The sequence below is a fragment of the Olea europaea genome, chromosome 11, assembly GCF_002742605.1.
Source record: "Olea europaea var. sylvestris chromosome 11, O_europaea_v1, whole genome shotgun sequence".
Taxonomy (NCBI): Eukaryota; Viridiplantae; Streptophyta; class Magnoliopsida; order Lamiales; family Oleaceae; genus Olea; species Olea europaea.
Window position 1 is genome coordinate 233,239 of NC_036247.1, and position 17,916 is coordinate 251,154.

At 33.7% G+C, this 17,916-nt stretch overlaps 2 protein-coding genes across 2 annotated transcripts; one reads left to right on the plus strand and one right to left on the minus strand.

Moving 5' to 3' along the window:
* Positions 1 to 8,618: 8,618 nt before the first annotated feature.
* On the plus strand, positions 8,619 to 11,572 carry LOC111402866 (transmembrane protein 45B-like). The gene is made up of 2 exons (XM_023031168.1): positions 8,619 to 9,818; positions 10,795 to 11,572. The coding sequence occupies exons 1-2, from the start codon at positions 9,472 to 9,474 to the stop codon at positions 11,270 to 11,272; spliced, it is 825 nt and encodes a 274-aa protein (XP_022886936.1). The 5' UTR covers positions 8,619 to 9,471; the 3' UTR covers positions 11,273 to 11,572.
* Positions 11,573 to 12,588: 1,016 nt separating this feature from the next.
* Positions 12,589 to 17,062, minus strand: LOC111402867 (GPN-loop GTPase 1). Its single transcript, XM_023031169.1, has 7 exons — positions 16,943 to 17,062; positions 15,263 to 15,365; positions 15,051 to 15,165; positions 14,727 to 14,953; positions 13,519 to 13,809; positions 13,175 to 13,380; positions 12,589 to 13,053 (listed from the first exon to the last, which is right to left on the minus strand). Exons 2-7 carry the CDS (start codon positions 15,320 to 15,322, stop codon positions 12,783 to 12,785), a joined length of 1,170 nt encoding a protein of 389 aa, XP_022886937.1. The 5' UTR covers positions 15,323 to 15,365; positions 16,943 to 17,062; the 3' UTR covers positions 12,589 to 12,782.
* Positions 17,063 to 17,916: the final 854 nt, after the last annotated feature.

The window sequence follows — 17,916 nt, forward strand, 5'->3', positions numbered from 1 at the left end:
GTATGAATATCCTTTTTACATGGAAAATTGCATACAGCAGGATCAGAATTATTACAATCAAGATGTAGAGTAGGAACTTGTACATCATTGAAGGAAGCTACATTGTTGAGAACAGGAAAGATAGACTTTGTTGGAATACTTTGAGAAGTGGAAGAAAATTGCCCATTGAGTTGATTATCAGAACATTGAAAATGATATAAACCATCTTCAAGTTTCCCTACCCCAATCGTCTTCCAGGTGAAAAGATCCTGAATAAAGCAAAAGTGATGTAAGAATAACAATAAACATCTATGCTTGATAACAAGATTGCTGGCAGAAATCAGATTGAAGTTGAAGCTTGGCACAACTAATACATCAGTTAAGGTTAATGTATCAGATAGCTTCACAATACCAATGTCTGTAACTTGTGCAATATCCCCATTTGGTAATCTTACTGAACCTTTAGTTTTACTAGTCACGGCAGTCAATTGATTAATGGAACACACCATATGTTCTGAAGCCCCGGTATCAATGATCCATTTACCTGGATTTAGATAGCATGCACGATTACCTGAAAATGCAAAAGGCATCAGGTGCATGGGTAGAAGAAGACATAACCTCCTGAGGTTGTTGACCTTGCAGCTGTGGAGCAAGTACAGTCATAATCTGCTGGCGTTGGCTTGGTGTAATAGTAAGGTTGGACAAAGAATTAATCAGCTCTGAATTATTTGCCTGGGAAGCCTGACCTACAGCATTAGCCACTGAAGATTTCCCTTTGGCAAACCTATGTCCAGGAGGATATCCAATCAATTTGTAACATTTCCCTCTGAGATGGCCTAACATTAAGTACATATAGTCATTCCTTTCCTTTGAGTTTGATTGGATACATTGTGTCTCTGATTTCCATATGGACTAGACACAACCTTGTTGGCAAAAGCTGCTACATCAAAATTCTGTTGTTTCTTAGCAACAATTCCTTTCTGCCTTTCATCTTGTAAGACCAAGGCAAACACCTTGTTCAGTGAAGGTAGTGGATCCATTAATAAAATTTGGCTTCTCACACTGGAAAATCGATCATCTAGACCTATTAGGAATTGCATAACTTGATCTTCAGCTTTGTAGTCTGCACTACTTACTTCCGGCCTATAATTGTCTAATTCTTCCCATAGACCTTTAAACCGATTGAAGTAAGAATTGATGAATTATTGTCCTGAGAAATTGAAGCGATTTGCTTCTTTATCTCATAAATTCGAGATCCATTTCCTTGGCTGTAGCGATCCTTTAGTTCGATCCAAATCTGTCGAGCTGAATCCTTATGCATTACACTTGGATAAAGTTCCTTTGGAATGGAATTTATGATCCAGGAAGAAACTACACGATTGCATCGCCTCCAAGCACCATAAATCAGATCATTCTCAACAGGTTTAGTAATGGATCCATCAATAAAACCTTCCTTATTTTTGACATTGAGAACTATGATAACTGCACGACTCCATGTGGTGTAATTATCCTCAGACAACATGATAGATATGAGCTGCATACCTGTATTGTCCCCATAGTGGAGATAATAAGGACTGTTAGGATCATTTATTGATCGATTAACAGTAGTATTTGCGTCTCCAGCACTCGCATCTGCAACGGAAGGATCGATTGTCGGATCAGCGTGAGCTAGCTGATGTTGAACCTCTACTTGTTGATTAAACTCTCTTGCCATCGCCAAAAGAAACTTCACTGCTCTGATACCATGAGAATTTTGCAACAAGAGAGCTGAAGAAGATAGTAAAAATGGCGGGAAAAATTCTGTATTCTCAGTGAATTAAAATGGCGTGATACAATGGGTATTTATAGACATTGCAGTAACTAAAATGTATAAAAAAGACAAAAATGACCCGTACAAATTACAAATTACAAATTTATCTCAATAAGTAAAAGCCGAGTAGGTTGGTGACGAGCGATGATAAGTAAGTGATTGTGTTAAAGGAAATGGCATACCCGACTGTGCAAAAAGTTGGACGCAGATTAAGCAAGCGAGCTGAGGAAGCTTGCTGACAGTGGAAATCTTGAAGATATTGAGGAGCTCTTCAAGTCCTAGTCGATCTTCTAAGTGTTGGTTCTATAGGAGGCTCAGATGAGAAAGTAGTAGGAGATCCACTAGGTGGAGCAAATCCTGAATGTGCGGGAGAAGAAGGAGAATTAGGAGATGAGGGAATGGAATAACATATAGTGACTGGATCAATAGAAGAATTTTAAGGAAGAGAGTGAATATTAGGTGAGGAAATTATGGTTCGAGTGAAATCAGTAGAAGGAGTGAGAGGAGCTGGATTGATAGTGGTATTCATTTGAAATGGGAAATGTGTTTCATGGAAAACATATCACGAGATATAAAGACTGATTTTGTGTTAAAGCCTAAGAGTTTGTAACCTTTCACACCGAAGGGATATCCAAGAAAAACACATTTTCTTCCTTGAGGACCAAATTTATTTCGATTTCTAGACAAAGTGGAGGCAATACATAAGCAACCAAAAATTTTCATGTGAGAGTATGATGGTTTCCTGTTAAATAACATCTCAAGGGGCTCGAGCTATGTTCAAGAGATGTTGGTGTTTTCTCTCAACAATTCCATTTTGTTGGGGGGTCTCAACGCAACTTCTCTGATGGATAATGCCTTTTTTATTGAAGAAATCTTTCATTTGAAATTCTAGGCCATTATCACTTCGGAGGATTTTAATCTTAGCACTAAATTGTGTTTCTACTAGGTTAAAGAACTCTTCTAAACAAGTTCTAGTGTCAGATTTCACTTTAAGAAGATAGAGCCAAGTACTTCTGGAAAAATCATCCACAATGGTTAAAAAATACTTGGATCCATCATAAGCTTCTGTAGAGCTTGGTCCCCAAATGTCATAATGGATTAGTTCGAAAATTTGCTTAGTTTTATGAGTATTGGTTGGAAATGGAAGTTTGTGTTGCTTTACAAGTGGACATGTAAAACAAGGAACACTGTTAATGCGAGATAAGTGATTCTTAACAATAGGATCAGAAATTAGCTTTAACTTTGAGAAAGGTGTATGGCCAAGTCTAAAGTGCCATAGTTTGGGAACAACAGGATTACTAAAAGAAGTAGAAACAAACATGTTCTTATGTAAAGGAAAACGAGCGACCAAGGCTGTTGGAGACACTTCAGTAACCAGCAAGTGATACAAGCCATTCCTCATTTCACCTATGCTAATCGTGATCCAAGATGAAAGGTCCTGTATAAAGCAAGAATGTGAGGAAAAAATGAAACAACCAGTGAGAGAGTTAGCTAATTGTTTAGCAGAAATTAAGTTGAAGTTAAATGAGGGTACACATAGGACATTCTTCAAGGTAAGATTGTTTGTGAGCCTAACTGTTCCTATATGACTGACAAGTGCCGTGTTTCCATTAGGTAGATTAACTATGCATGAAACTCGAGATGTAATGGATGTAAAACATGAGGCGTTACAGATCATATGGTCTGTTGCACCAGTGTCTATGATCCAAGGTAAGGTGTTAAAATTTTGTTGTGTTTGAGCTGAAGAGCAAAGGCATAGAGGTATACTATACATATTAATTTCTTGTGAACTACTCTACATGTGGGATTGAAAGCTGTCTGAACTTGGTTTACTGAGTGTGTGGCAGTGGCAGCATTCCTTGATTGAATCAGATCCAATAGCTGTTGGTATTTATCTTTGGTTAAGGCTATTTTCTCCTCAGCCACTTCCTGCTCCAGAGAAGTTAAATTTACGGAAAAACAAGGTACCTTACCCCTGTTATGCAACTTATGCCCAGGCGGATACCCTTTTAATTTGTAACATTTATCAATGACATGCCCTGACATATAACAATGACTGCAGATAGGTGCCTCAGTGTTTCCAGTCTTAAAACGATTTTCAAAGAGATGACCATTTATATGGCAATGGGTACAGTAAGGTCTTTCATGTTTTTGAGGAAGAGACTTCTTAGTATTGGATTTGAAAAAGGTGTAACCTTTTTTTATTGCAAAAGCCATAAAGTCAGGAGAAGATATGGCAGATGACACGATGTGTTGTTTCTCATGTTGTTGTATCATAGAAAATACCTTATTCATAGGAGTTAAGGGGTCTAGTATCATAATTTGGTCTCGGATGTTACTGTAGTATTCATTGAGGCCCATTAAAAATTGGATTACATAGTCTCGCTGGTACCTATCTATTTGAATTTTAAGCTTACCACAGCTACAATCTGGAAGTGGATCATAGACAATTAATTCATCCCACAGTGACTTTAACTTGCCATAGTAGATACTTATAGAATCCTGATCTTCCTGTAATGCTGCTAGTGTTTTCTTCAATTGGAAGATGCAAGGCCCATTTTGTTGGGTGAATCGATCCTTCAACTCAGCCCAGATTTTTGAAGCATCATCCACCAAAGCAATGCTTGATTTCAAGGTCTGGCAGATTGAATTTTGAAGCCAAGAGACTACCATATCATTGCATCGTTCCCACACATCAAAAAGTGGTCATCAATTTCCTTAGGTTTAATCAATGTACCATTGAAAAAACCGAGCTCATTTTTAGCTTGAAGTGCTTGAGACATGGCCCTGGACCAGGTGGTATAATTATCTGTAGTGAGGAGTTCTGGGACCAGTGAAATTGAGGGATTATCTCCATGGTCCAAACGGTAAGGATTAGTGATGTTATTAAAATCGAGAAATTGGGATAGGGGAGTGGTAGAAGAAGGAGCTGTTGGGTTAGGATTTATTGATTCAACAGCCATAGTTGGGTTAAGGTTTGTTGATTCAGCAGCCATGGATGGAGATCTTTAATCCAAACCAAGCTCTGATGCCATGTAAAATTAAAAAAGGGCAGAAGAAAGTTGGAGAGAATACTTACTGCATTCTCATTTCAATTCAATTGATGCGTATTTACAAGAAGCTGCTGTACATAATAACAAAAAAAAAAAAAAATACACAGATGGCAAAACAAAATAACTGATTCTAGAATCTTCAGCAAGAATAACTAACTGAGCAATTACAAAAATGCCTATGAGGGCCCTTGTTTGATTCTCATTAAATTACATTACATTACATTCTATTTTTCTCTCTTCTATTTTCAACCACACAATCTTCCATAAAATAATATTACACGTAAATCGAAAAATTTTCCTTCTTTTTCAACCACTCATTTTTTCAGCAAAACACTATTCCCCCCATTTTCATTACCAAAAATGGGGGCCAAACGGGGGCTAAGTCCCAATAAAGTTATCCCTACTCCATTGCTTTTTTCACTTCTTGACATATGGTCATCCAACTCTTTCTTTCCTTCCAGTTTCATCCAAGAAAAAGTAACAAAAGAGACTTGATCTTACAAATTTGTATTCCTAAGAATAATTTTAATAAAATCCACCATGTGGGGAATCATATGATTCTCCTGCAACTCCTTTCCAGGCAACACAAAAATATTGTCCGGCACGTTAGATATATCACATGAATATGTTAAATATAACTATTTAAAAATAAATTGAAATAATCTTAAAACTTGAACTATATCAAGTGAAGCATCTCAACCCATAGCCACTTATGCCTTTTTCTTCACAAAGCTGTGATATTGGCTAGCTTTTGGCCTGCCTAAGGACCAACCACATAGAGTTAGGCTGTCTAACTAAACTAAATGGTAAATTGCACTAGATCATTACCATCTTAAAAGAATCAATATGCCATTTACTATCCATTTTTGAAGTATTTTCACCCATTTTGTCCTCAAACAATTAACAAAATCTCTACTCTTTTTCAATATGCTATTAATGTTCATTTTTTAAAGTATTTTCATTTCCCATTTTGTCCTCAAACAATTAACAAAATCTCTACTCTTTTGACCAATCACTACTCTCACCACTATCTTAAAAGAGTGAATCAGTATGTTATTGTTCATTCAGGACATATTTAGGTGTTTCCCATTTTACCCTCAACTCCCTCGCATGGTAACTCTCACGCTAAGGGTTTAATAGCCTTTTTCTATGTAGACAAAATAACAAAAAGTCAAAAATTGTGTGCTACCTAAAAGATTTGATTCCCCGTTTTGCCTAATTTGAATTTTTATGTCTAAAAAAAAAAGGTTGACGTCATACACATAATTTTTTTTAAGAAAATGATGTAAATTATATTGAGAAAATTGTCGCGAAAAAATAATAAACATTAATAAAATAATTGATTTTTTTAAGAAAAAGAACGAATTATATGCATTTTTTAACACACACGATAATTCATTTAGATTATTCGATGTGTTTATGATATAATTCTCGAAATGAACTTCGAGAAAATATAAAAGATTTATGGTAAATTTTTATAAAAAAATAAATAAATAAATCACCCAATGCAATAATAATAATAATAATAATAATAATAATAACAATAACAACAACAACAACAACAACACAAAAAAGATATCAATTACCCAATGGAAAAAAATTATAAAAAAAAATTGACACTGAGCATTATTTAAAAAAAAAATGATTTACGGAGTATTTGTTCCATGATGCACGGAGCAAATTGCTCCCGGGTGCCAGGAGCAAATTAATTGCTCTGTGATGCACGGAGTATTTTCGTAATAATTTTTTTCTTTTTTTTTCTTGGTGATTAATATATCTTTTTATACAAATCTATTTTACCCTTATAACGTGATACGGAATATGTTGAATCATGTATAGTGTTTATTTTTTAAAAGCAGTTGCGATAAATCAAAATAAAACTTAATACAATGTTAAAAAAATTTAATAGTCGGTCGAAAAGTTGTTGATTAATTTATTTGACGATATTGAATATTTTAGACGTATATAAATTTTGGAGGATTAAATCAAATATATCAAAATTGGGTTATTAAATAAAAATCTCAACCACATTTAAGTGACAAAATATTATATTGTTGCTCAGTTTGTGTTTGGCTCCATTAATTTTTTTTTTCATTTTTCTCTCTTTTATTTTCAATTATAGAATCTTCCATAAAATGATATTACACGTAAATATTTTTTTTCATTAAATCGATTTCACGATTTAATTATATTGAATATAGTTATCATCAAATACGTCATTTATATGTAAAATAATCGCTCAAACTAAAATAATGTTTGATATATAAATTATGAGCTCCAAATTTGGCTTTTAATCCATGCATCAAGGGAGCATTTATCATATCTCCAAAAAATAAATTTCAATTATGAAAACACAAAATTGAGGCCAAATAATTTTCCATCTTAATTATTTTAACATCTGAAAAATTTTTATATATAAAAGAAATTCGATCATTTTTAGGAATTTTTTTCTTATTGTTACTTTTTTTTCTCTCGATCAATTAATTTTTTAAATAATATAATAAAATTTTTGACATCATTTAGAAAGTTTTCTAATAAACTTTTATTTTATTTTTTTAATATCAAAAGAGATATCATTTAAAAAATTAAGAATTTCGATAACAAGCTAACTTTAAAAATTCATCGACGATTGTACGGTAGTCCAATGCATAAATCTTCTATATTTCCTCGAAACTCATTTCAAGAACTATATCATAGACTTATGGAATGATCTAAATGAATATCGAAAATAGTTAAACGTATGCAGAATAAAACATTGTGTGTTCAAAATATATTATATATAAGTTTCGATAGCTCTTTTTTCATATATCTTATGTGTATCGATTATGTTGGACAAATATGAACTCTTTTGGCTTCATTTGAACTCTTAAGTACACTCATGTATATTATTGATTAATAATAGTATATGATGATGCAGAGTGTATGTCATCTATGAAGATTACATTTTCATTTATTATTTTAAACAATTAGGACTTGTTTGAGTCACATTATTTCAAAAAAATGCATTTTTAAACAGTGATTTCACATCATTTCAATCATACATTTTTCAATAAAATAATATTACACGCAAATCAAAATTTTTTCCTTATTTTTTAACCACACATTTCCCATGAATACACTATTCAATAATGCATTATTACCAAAATAATATGGCTCAAACACCTCCTTAATTAAATTTATAGATTTATTGAGAGAAATGAATAGATATTTTGACACGGTACTGTTACCTAAAAAATGAAATAGTTCGTGCATTGCACGAGTGCAAAACTAGTAATATTAAAAGAAAGATACATATAAAAAAAAAAAAAAAAATTGAGTGTGTCGTGTCAATTTTAAATTCTTATGTTAAATTTAGTACTCGTGGACAAAGTATTTGTACGTGGAAGCAAAGGTAAAGAATTATAGAAGGACGAAGATAATCCTCAATCAACCCAAAAAATGTGCACGCTTGCATTATGATATAACTATACATATAATTAAAAGTTTGAAAAAATAAAAAAAAAATCAAAAAATAACAAGACCTAACCTAACGATAGACATGACACTACCCAAGTTTAATACTTAATTATTATCCAATGTGTTTCGTGTGATCATATCAAAATAATTGCGTAATGAATTACCCCATGAGCAATAATAATCACTATAATCTAAAAAAAGCAAAAATATTGTACATGAAAACGTTTACACAATCATAAAACATGCAATGAGCCGGCAATCAATCATCAATGAAACAAACACAGTACTATAAATTCAGTATTCTATACAACGACGCGTGTTTGAGAGAGAGAATGATGCGACTATAATTGGCGTCTTTTTAGCAATCTGTTTCTTTTCAGAAGTTGACCCCATCTCTCTTCCTTCGACCCCCACCTTGAAAAATCTTTCTTTCTTTTAATTTTTCCCTCCGGATTATGGATTTTGCTCAAAGTTAGAAAATAATTGATTATCCCACCATATTTGTTTCCGTAAGTATTGTTAATATAGAATACATATACAGTCTCTTTCTTTTTATGCCCAATAAACTGAAAAATCTATACAGTTTTTATTTAAGTTTTCGTTTGATGGATATTGGGTTTGAATGAAACAATAACAGATCTGTGTTCTGTATGTGAATTTTGACTGGTTATCCATTCAAGGGTTGGTTGATTTTTGTGTATGTTTTCTTGAAGCTTCCATTATTGACTGTATTGTTTAATCTCATCCTCTGACTACGTCCAATTTTGACTTTATGGATAGCACCTATCCTTTATATTCTGCATTTTGTCAATTCTACGGTGTGCATTCACCAAGAAAGTGCTACCTTTATTGAATGAATATGTTCTAGAAAGTGAGAATTGTGAAGCAAATTTCTTTGAAACGGGTGTAGAGAAAAGGATTTCAACTCCAAGGCTATCTGTTTGGGTATTAGTTATTAATTTTCCAAAGTTTGAACTCTTGGATAAGTGCAAAGAGAAGAGAAGCAATTTGGAAGTGGCCATTCTTGAATTTTATGGCAATTTTCTAAGATATTGTTCCAATTCGAAAGACCCTTTTTTTCATTCTTTGATTGGTAATATGTAATTTGGTTAATTGAGATAAAGTATTGATCAAGAAACAACGAATCTTGGTCTGGGTTCATAGTTGAGGAAAATGGGTTCCTTTCCTGGTCATGTTCTTCCCGGAACATTGTTTCTTTTGGTTGGCGTGTGGCACATGTGGAGTTCCATTGTTAGATATGTATCGAATCCTAAATCTTTTCAAGTCAGGGTGTGGAACCCTGTTCCCGGTTTTGATGGACGGCTTAAGTACTTGGAGCTTTATCTCATAGCAATTGGAGGTTTCATTGATTTGTGTATAGAGTTCTTATATTCGACCCATCTCCATATCTTTGTCAACGGAGTCTTGAACCCTTCTCACATGAATAACTTCGAGCACTCCGGGATGCTCCTCATGTTTTTCATCTTCGGTGTAATAACACTGCTTTCGGAGAAAACAAGGTGAGTTCTTAACTTTGTAAATTTGTTTAACATAACTGTTTGAATTTGAACTATGTTTGAAATTTGGCAGACCTTAATTCTTTCCCTAGCTTTAGTAGAACTTTTGGCACGTCTATTTGTACCCCGTTCCTTTTCTAGTAGTTACTCCAAAAGGATGCGTAGGACCCGATATATAATTATCTTTTTAAGTTCTGCATTCCTGAGATATCAATGAGGCTTTTTAGACCTTCAAATACTCATGACAGCAAACACTTACGTTAAGCAGGATAAATATGCTCGAGCCATTTTTCGGGGGACTGATAATAAATGGAACCATCAAATGAATTTTTCATGTATTATCTTCTATTTTCTTCTATCCTTTTTAGGGTGGACAGATTATGTCATTATTTCATATATAATTGTAATTTATCTTATCGTATTTATTTTGTCTTGTTTTTGACATTCTTTAAAGGGTACTCCTTTTTCTGGAAAATTTAGTAACTAATATGCCTTCCAACTTCCCCTAAAATCAATAGATTTTAGTGGTAAGAAGTTGAAAGTTTTTCTTACATTTCTCAAATGCTACTGGTTGAAAGTGGAGACGTTGTGTTAAATCAATTGTAGATCTGAGTTCATTGCTATATTGACTGAAAAACCTGGCCTTTAATATTAGCGGTGCAATCATTGAGGAATGTCGAAATCGCTTGGTTAGTACTTAAATTTTATGGAATGTAATGACAAAACTTCTGAATTCAGCAACTGTAAAGGCGGAACTTGGAAGGCATTAGGCTCTTTAGTAATTCTATCTAGGATCTGAAAGGATGAGGGTATTTAGAGTTGCAACTTTTTATTTCGATAGGCATAAGTATTATTCAATTATGCTATTGCAAGTCAGTATGTCTGTTCATTAGAACTCTGTCTAATTTTATTAGCTCTTTTTGCATTTATGTCAAACATTTTTCTTTTATGACTAATGCACAATTTTCTCTCTTCTCAGCTTTCTTCCCTTGCCCGAGGGAGCTTTGTGTTTAATTGCGTCTGCAGCATTCACTGCAGAGTACCTTCTATTCTATTTCCACTCAACCACTCATAAAGGCCTCGAGGGATATTATCACCTTATCCTCGTCCTCCTTATTGGCCTTTGTATTGTATCAACTATTGCCGGAGCCCTCATCCCAACAAGTTTTCCGGTCGACTTATGCAGTGGCATCGCTATAACACTCCAAGGCCTGTGGTTCTATCAGACTGCATTCACTCTTTACGGTCCAATGATGCCGGATGGTTGCATGCTCAAGGGAAACGAGATTAAATGTCATTCAAATGGACAAGAAATCCATGGAGAATTGCTGGCTAATGTTCAGCTATTTGGTCTAGTTCTCGGAGTTCTTGTGGCTGTTGCAGGAGCATATATTTACGCAGAGCCAAAATATGGTCGTTCGATTCTTAACAACTCACAGGTTCCCGAAGATGGATGAATGTGTTTAACATTCTTAGCCACGTTTACTTTTTGCCTGCACTGCATTTTGTTTCCACTTCTGAAGGAGGCTTGTTCGTCGTTTGATAATTTGTTCCAATTGGCATAGTCATCGTATGTATTTTCCATCCCATTTGGCATTATGTCACATTTTGTAGTTATTTAGTTGTAGATTGAGTTAAATTTTACTGTAGTTTGAATTGTGATATGCAAGTTATTTCACGTACGGTGTCAAAGTGTTAGAGCAAAAACTGGACTGATAGAATCTTGTTTGGGCTATGTTTGTCTTCTCATCGATAAACATGTTCTTATTAACTTTCCATTAGGATAAGTTGCATTGATAATTTTTTCTCCAAAGTTGCATAGATAATGTTTTTTCCCAATATTCTTTTTTTTTTTTCTTATAATTCGAAATATTGTTTAAATCGTCAGGATTATGAAGCTCATAAACTTAATACGTCCCTATATTTCAATAAATGTTCATCTCAATCAAACATAAATAAAGGGTGTACTTAGTTCTCAATCTTCTGTACATTATAACGCTTATCTCCCTAATATTTTCGACGCGTTCTTATTTTTAATATTTTATTAGTTCACACTTGTTGAGTTTGATAATGGTTTTTGTTCAAAATAGCTGTTGAGAGAGTGTAAAATAATTTATTTTTTCGTAATATTTTGAAAACCAATAAATAGGAATGTGCAGTAGAATATTTTTCCTTTCAATGCACGGAAACAGAATATTTTGATAGAATTAGTATTAAGAACGAGTGTTGCAAATTAATAGAAATTTGAAGATCAGAATCCAGCGAAAAGTTAAGGACATAGCACTATTGTTGACTGTCAAAGTGTTCCCACAAATTTATGAAAAGGTTAATGCAAATAAGAAGGAACACATTTACGGAAGACAAATTTTACTTTTCTCATAACCACAAGCACAATTAATAAAATTAGAAAAATATTTTTGTATTAATTTGTTGTCACATTTCAAAGATTGCAATTAAAATATATTTGTTGTACCTGAGGGGATGACCATGCACGAGCAGTTTTTTAATTAGGATGATGATAGGTGATGGTAGGAAGAAAAGCAACAATTGAAGTGGGATAGTCCGTCAAAAAAGGATTTTTTACTTTTTTCGCATTAGTTGATCCTGAAATGACCAAAGTTTAAATTCGAAAAATCGTCACGAGCCACCTTCCATTATTTACAGACAATCTGCAGCTCAAAATAAAAACTTCACGCGCTCAAAAAATGAACTGGAAGAACGAATTTTTTTATTATTTTGGGTTGTATTGAATTATATCTTTCATTTTTCTTTCAAATCCCTTTTGAGTTCATTCTTCATGCGAAATATGTCAATAATTTTGGTTGGCACAACATTTAAGGTTACATTTATAAGGACAACCTTTTCAGATGTTGAGCTCATATGCATTGCCACAACAGTATCTTCCATTGATTTTACTTCATTTAGTCAGAGTACAAAAGTCACTCATTTTTTCAACGACTTATGGTCTCAAAACGAAAAACTGGCAACTTCTTCATCTTCATCTTCATCTTCATCCTCATCTATGGCATCTGCATCATCCTCACTGAGCACATCATAATCATCATCCTCATCAATCACCATGCTCTTATCGTCCTGTTTTACATCCTTCAAACCAGTGTTCAATACCACAGCTTCACCCCGGGACTTCTCCATGTCTTTTCTCAGCTTTTCCATGTTTTCCTTTCTACGTTCTTCCTCCAAGCGCTGCTTCTCTTCCCGTCTCTTGTCAAGATCAGCCCTGTCGTGGAAGCAAGAGTGAATTTCAAAAATCATCATTGGAAAAAATAATGGTAACAACATGTCTAGTTTTATCACACAGCTCTAAGAAAACAAAGAGGTAATCAATTAGAAATCAGTACTTGTAAGTTTCCATGTACTCTTCGGAGCTGGCTTCAATAGACTTAAAGAATGCATCCATTCCAGCACCAGACACTGCAGACACTCCAACGGATCTGAGATTTTTATAGAACTCCTCCAGAGCAAGGGAGAGACTTCGGGTCAGGGTTGATGTGTAAGAGTGGTCTGAATCTAGTGCTGCATGAAATACTTCGAAATCTTCCATCCACTACACTCAGAAAAGCCAGAACAGTAAAAAGACTAGCAAAAGCGGACCAGTAATTATTTACAATGATAATAAGGATTTACACCTATAAATCAATATTATTTTTTTGAAAATATCAACTAAATCGAGAGTGAAACGAACCTCCAGAGCAAACTGATGTTGAGCCACATCTGTCTTGTTGAACACCAGTACCATCGGCAACCGGGTCTTGTAGAGGATGCTACAGGCATATAGCATATTGCTCATGAAGGTAGCTGGACTTGCTGAGCGTGGCGTGTCAACAACATAAGCAATCACTGTAGGAAATGTTGAGGCAAAAGCTTCTGTAATAATCGCTCCAGATGCAGACCAAGTGAAAATCTCAATTTGGCCAGGAGTGTCAACCAGAACATAGTCAAGCTGATCAGCACGTTTCTCGATTACTGATATAACCTGCAATTCGACGCCAAGAATACTTTAAGGCTCCTTTCTCCATTCATGTATTTGATATACTAAAGACGGACACAGTGACAAATCCACGTGCCCACTAAAATTAATTAAAATTAAGAAATGATTAGCTAGGTGTTCACTCTTTACACAAATGAGGTATGGTGAACCACCCATTATTAATTAAAAAGCATTGGTATCATGCTAATTAATTACAGAATAATATAAACTTAGACAAATTTAGCATACACTAGACCACGATGGCCAAAGTTGAGCCTGGATCAAGGATGTTGAGAACTTCAGAATTATTGATAAGGTTAGATTAACGTCTTCCCTAAAAAGTAATTACATCAAAACCAACACAAACAATCAGTAATGGTAGTTTATTATTATTCGAATTTAAACTAAATATATTACTGTGTAGTTCTATAAACTAAAGACACTGTATACTAAGAAAATGTCTATACCTTGTTGAGATGCAAGCATTATTCAACCTTGAACATCAGATGTAAATTTGGCATATCTTAGAAGCCAGTGCACAAAAATACCAAGCCAAATTAAGCACAAAGAAAATTTCATTACAATGATTCTTGATCCAAATATTTATGCTTAAATAAATCTTCTGCATTTTAAGGAACGAGCCTGAAAAAGTATTGACAAGCAAAGTTCAGCTGGAGTACTCAATTTTAAGAAAGAGCACATGCATAGCTACCTATGCGATGCAATCTCATTTTTTTTATGACTTTCATTTTCAAAAGTGATTTGCTACCAATGTAAAGATAAGCAACAGTTGTTGTATGAACTTCTTTCAACTTCCATGGTGCTTTGACATAATTATAAAGATAACGGTAACTGTCATCCATTGTGACAACAAAATAAACAAGTTGACAATAATAAAATTAAATCTCCATGAAAAGGTTTACCTCATCAAACTTTGTTGAAAACAAGTTAAGAGAAGTCAAAATTCCTCCATTGGGTCCAAGATTGAATTGCTTCATGACCTCCTTGTACCGAACAGTGTCCCTTATATCAATATTTGCACCGTATGGAAGAGTCAAGACAGCGGGATCAAGATTGATAACATAACCCTGAATATTTGATGCCATTGTGTGACTAACTAGGCGGTGAAGAAATGTAGTTTTTCCACTCCCTATTATATTCAGAATCTCTCCATAAATATTCAGACAACAAAACAGACTGAATATGAAACCCAAAATTACATTTTGTTAAATATAATACAAGAGTACCTGCCATTCCTACAACAATTATGACAACTGGTTTTCTCTTAAAGCTTGAAGACGGTTCAGCTATATTCAGTTTCTCCATTGTATTGGAAATGTGGTCTGTTTCTTTACTCTTCAACTAGAAACAAACAAATAAACATTATGATGAACATAGTAAGAAAAATGTTTTTAGCATATAAAATGTTTGATAAAGAATTTGCAAATCAACTATTTACCTCAGTGGCTGTTTGCATAATCGATGCAGAATTCTCTAGTGATTTCGAATCAATGTCCATTTGTCAGATTAGTAGAGTCAATGATGATTATTCAGACTTCAAGCTGAAATATGAAAAACATCAGCCATGAAATACAACTAACAGGAAATCACTCAAATAATTAATACATGTGATTTCAGAACCACAGTGTTTAACTGCACACAAGTCTCTTCATTGTATGTGAAAACAATGAGGGCTACATATTAAGTATAATAATTCCTTGCACTGCACTTGAAGTATAAATAATGTAATTATAGGCACACAATAAATATGATGCAATATTCAGATTATAATAAATAATAGCTTTTCTTTAGGAATTATGTGGATGTCATGTCTTATGAGTGTTATACCTTTGCATAACAAGTGATATCCCATTATTTGCCTATTAATACCAGTATACCACAGTATCGACGATGAGACGTTCAATTTTTATTACATTCAAAGCTAAGATAAGGCTAACCTGATTGTTGTTATTGGTTCAAAAAAAAATAGGAATAACTCTAAACCTCAGGCATACATGCCCGTAAAACTCTAAAAATTCAAAGAATGTTAGATTCCTCAATTAATCCGGATAATACTATTCCACATGCAATTTATCCTTCAGTGCAATACATAGCATGAGTAAGATTCACAAATCTCATCGTACCTCTTAAGAGAGTTTTTGACCTTTCTTCCTTCACCCTCATCTTTTCTTAGTTTTCACAAATTAAATCAACAATCAAGTTACCAACCTCTCCAAATATTTTATCACCATTGTTAAAATCCTTAACTTGAAGAGACACACTTTAGATCACAGCCCGATCATGCCAAATGCCTAGAAAAACATGGACCACTCTAATGTGTACTTCATCAGCTTCAAGAATACCCAATTAATATCTTCTTCCTTTGCATTTTTGAGCTCATTCCCTGAAGAAAATTATTTACCAATCTTCTAAACCACAATTGTTACATCCCTACTCCCCAAGATATATCCCTAAATATTTATACGAGCCACTTAATGATAATGTAAAAGAACATGAGTGTCTATGGTTCTATCTGTAGTAGAATGAATTCAATCATCTGCCAGTGCTATTGTAGATTTACTGATTCAATTCAGGCAAGAATCAAAATGATATAGCATAAACCAAGCATAAAGTACTAATAACCTATAGAAGAATGTTTGTAGTCATGGAAACGTTATGGGTAACAAATCCCAATTAATTAGGGTGCCAAATCTGTATTTGCCAACATGGGATTGGAACACTTCTCTAAAGGGTATTCTTGAATTTGAATTAGAGCTATCTCCAATTCTGATTTTGATGCAACTCTTTTAATTGCCACTGATATGACAAATATGGTACACCATATCAAAGAAATCAATTCGAATCCAATAAAAACTAACCATGGACAGATTTCAAACATATAATATAAACCAAATTGGCATGCCGACAGAAAATTCAGGAAAATGAAACCGTTGATCTTATAAGAAGTAAAGAAAAAAGGCATGTAGATGACCTATTAATATTCCCCTAAAAAAAACATTAAAAACAGAAAATTGAAGAAGAAGCCCATAATCCGAAAGGAACATGGAAAAACTAAATTAAACTTAAAATAAATGAGAGAGAGAATTATCAAACTTTAAGCATGATGAAGAAAATATACCTTCGTAAAATTTCGCGACCGAATGAAGTATGCAAATGAAAATCAATTAAACAAGGATCATTCGAAATAGAACTGAATTACTGACAAAGAAAACGTTAAAGGCCCAAAGCAAATACCTTACGAAAGGAAGTCAGAGGCTGTGGTTTTATCGGGGGTTTTATTTAGGGCTGGAAGTGGGTTGGATTGGGCCGGGTCGGTTTAGGCCCAATCGAAAGCCAACCCAACTTGTTTCGGGTACTTTTAAAATTGACTCAGTCAAATCACCTAAATTCCACATTGATTTCTCAGCAGAAGGATATTATGAAAATGGGCCTATCCAATATTAAAAGACATAAATACCCTTAAATACATTATACAATTACAAAAGTTGATTTTTTTAAAAGACATCAATACCCTTTCACTTAACAAATAAAAACCAAACACGTCTTACTTTTCTTATCTGTTTACTCCAACATAGATAAATAAAACACTATCATTCTTCACCTGTTTCAACCGCAGAAACTAAAAAATTTATCGAAATCAAAATCGAAAAATTTGTGGACATCAATCTCGTCGATTCAGTAAGTTTATATATGCAAATTTAATCTTATTTTCGTTAAATTATTGTATGTTTAAATTGATAAATTGTATTTCGACATTTAATGGTAATGTAGATAAAAAAAATTTAATAAATCCGTAATTTTTTAAGCATTTGACCCGAAAAAATTCATCTGCATATACTTTATCGAACAAGTGTTGAGTGTTAACAGACCAGCACGTGCCAGTGATTCGACTGTTTGAACAGCCGGTTGTTTGACCGACTGTAAATAGTCGGTCAAACAATCGGTCAACTGTTTTCTTTTTTCCCTTTTTTTGGATTATTTTTATTGCTCTTGATATTTTTCTTGTAATTAAAAATTCTATTTCGACATGCAGATATGGTTGTAATCCTAATTTATTACTTTGGTGATTTCGAATTGGACGAAAGAGATCAA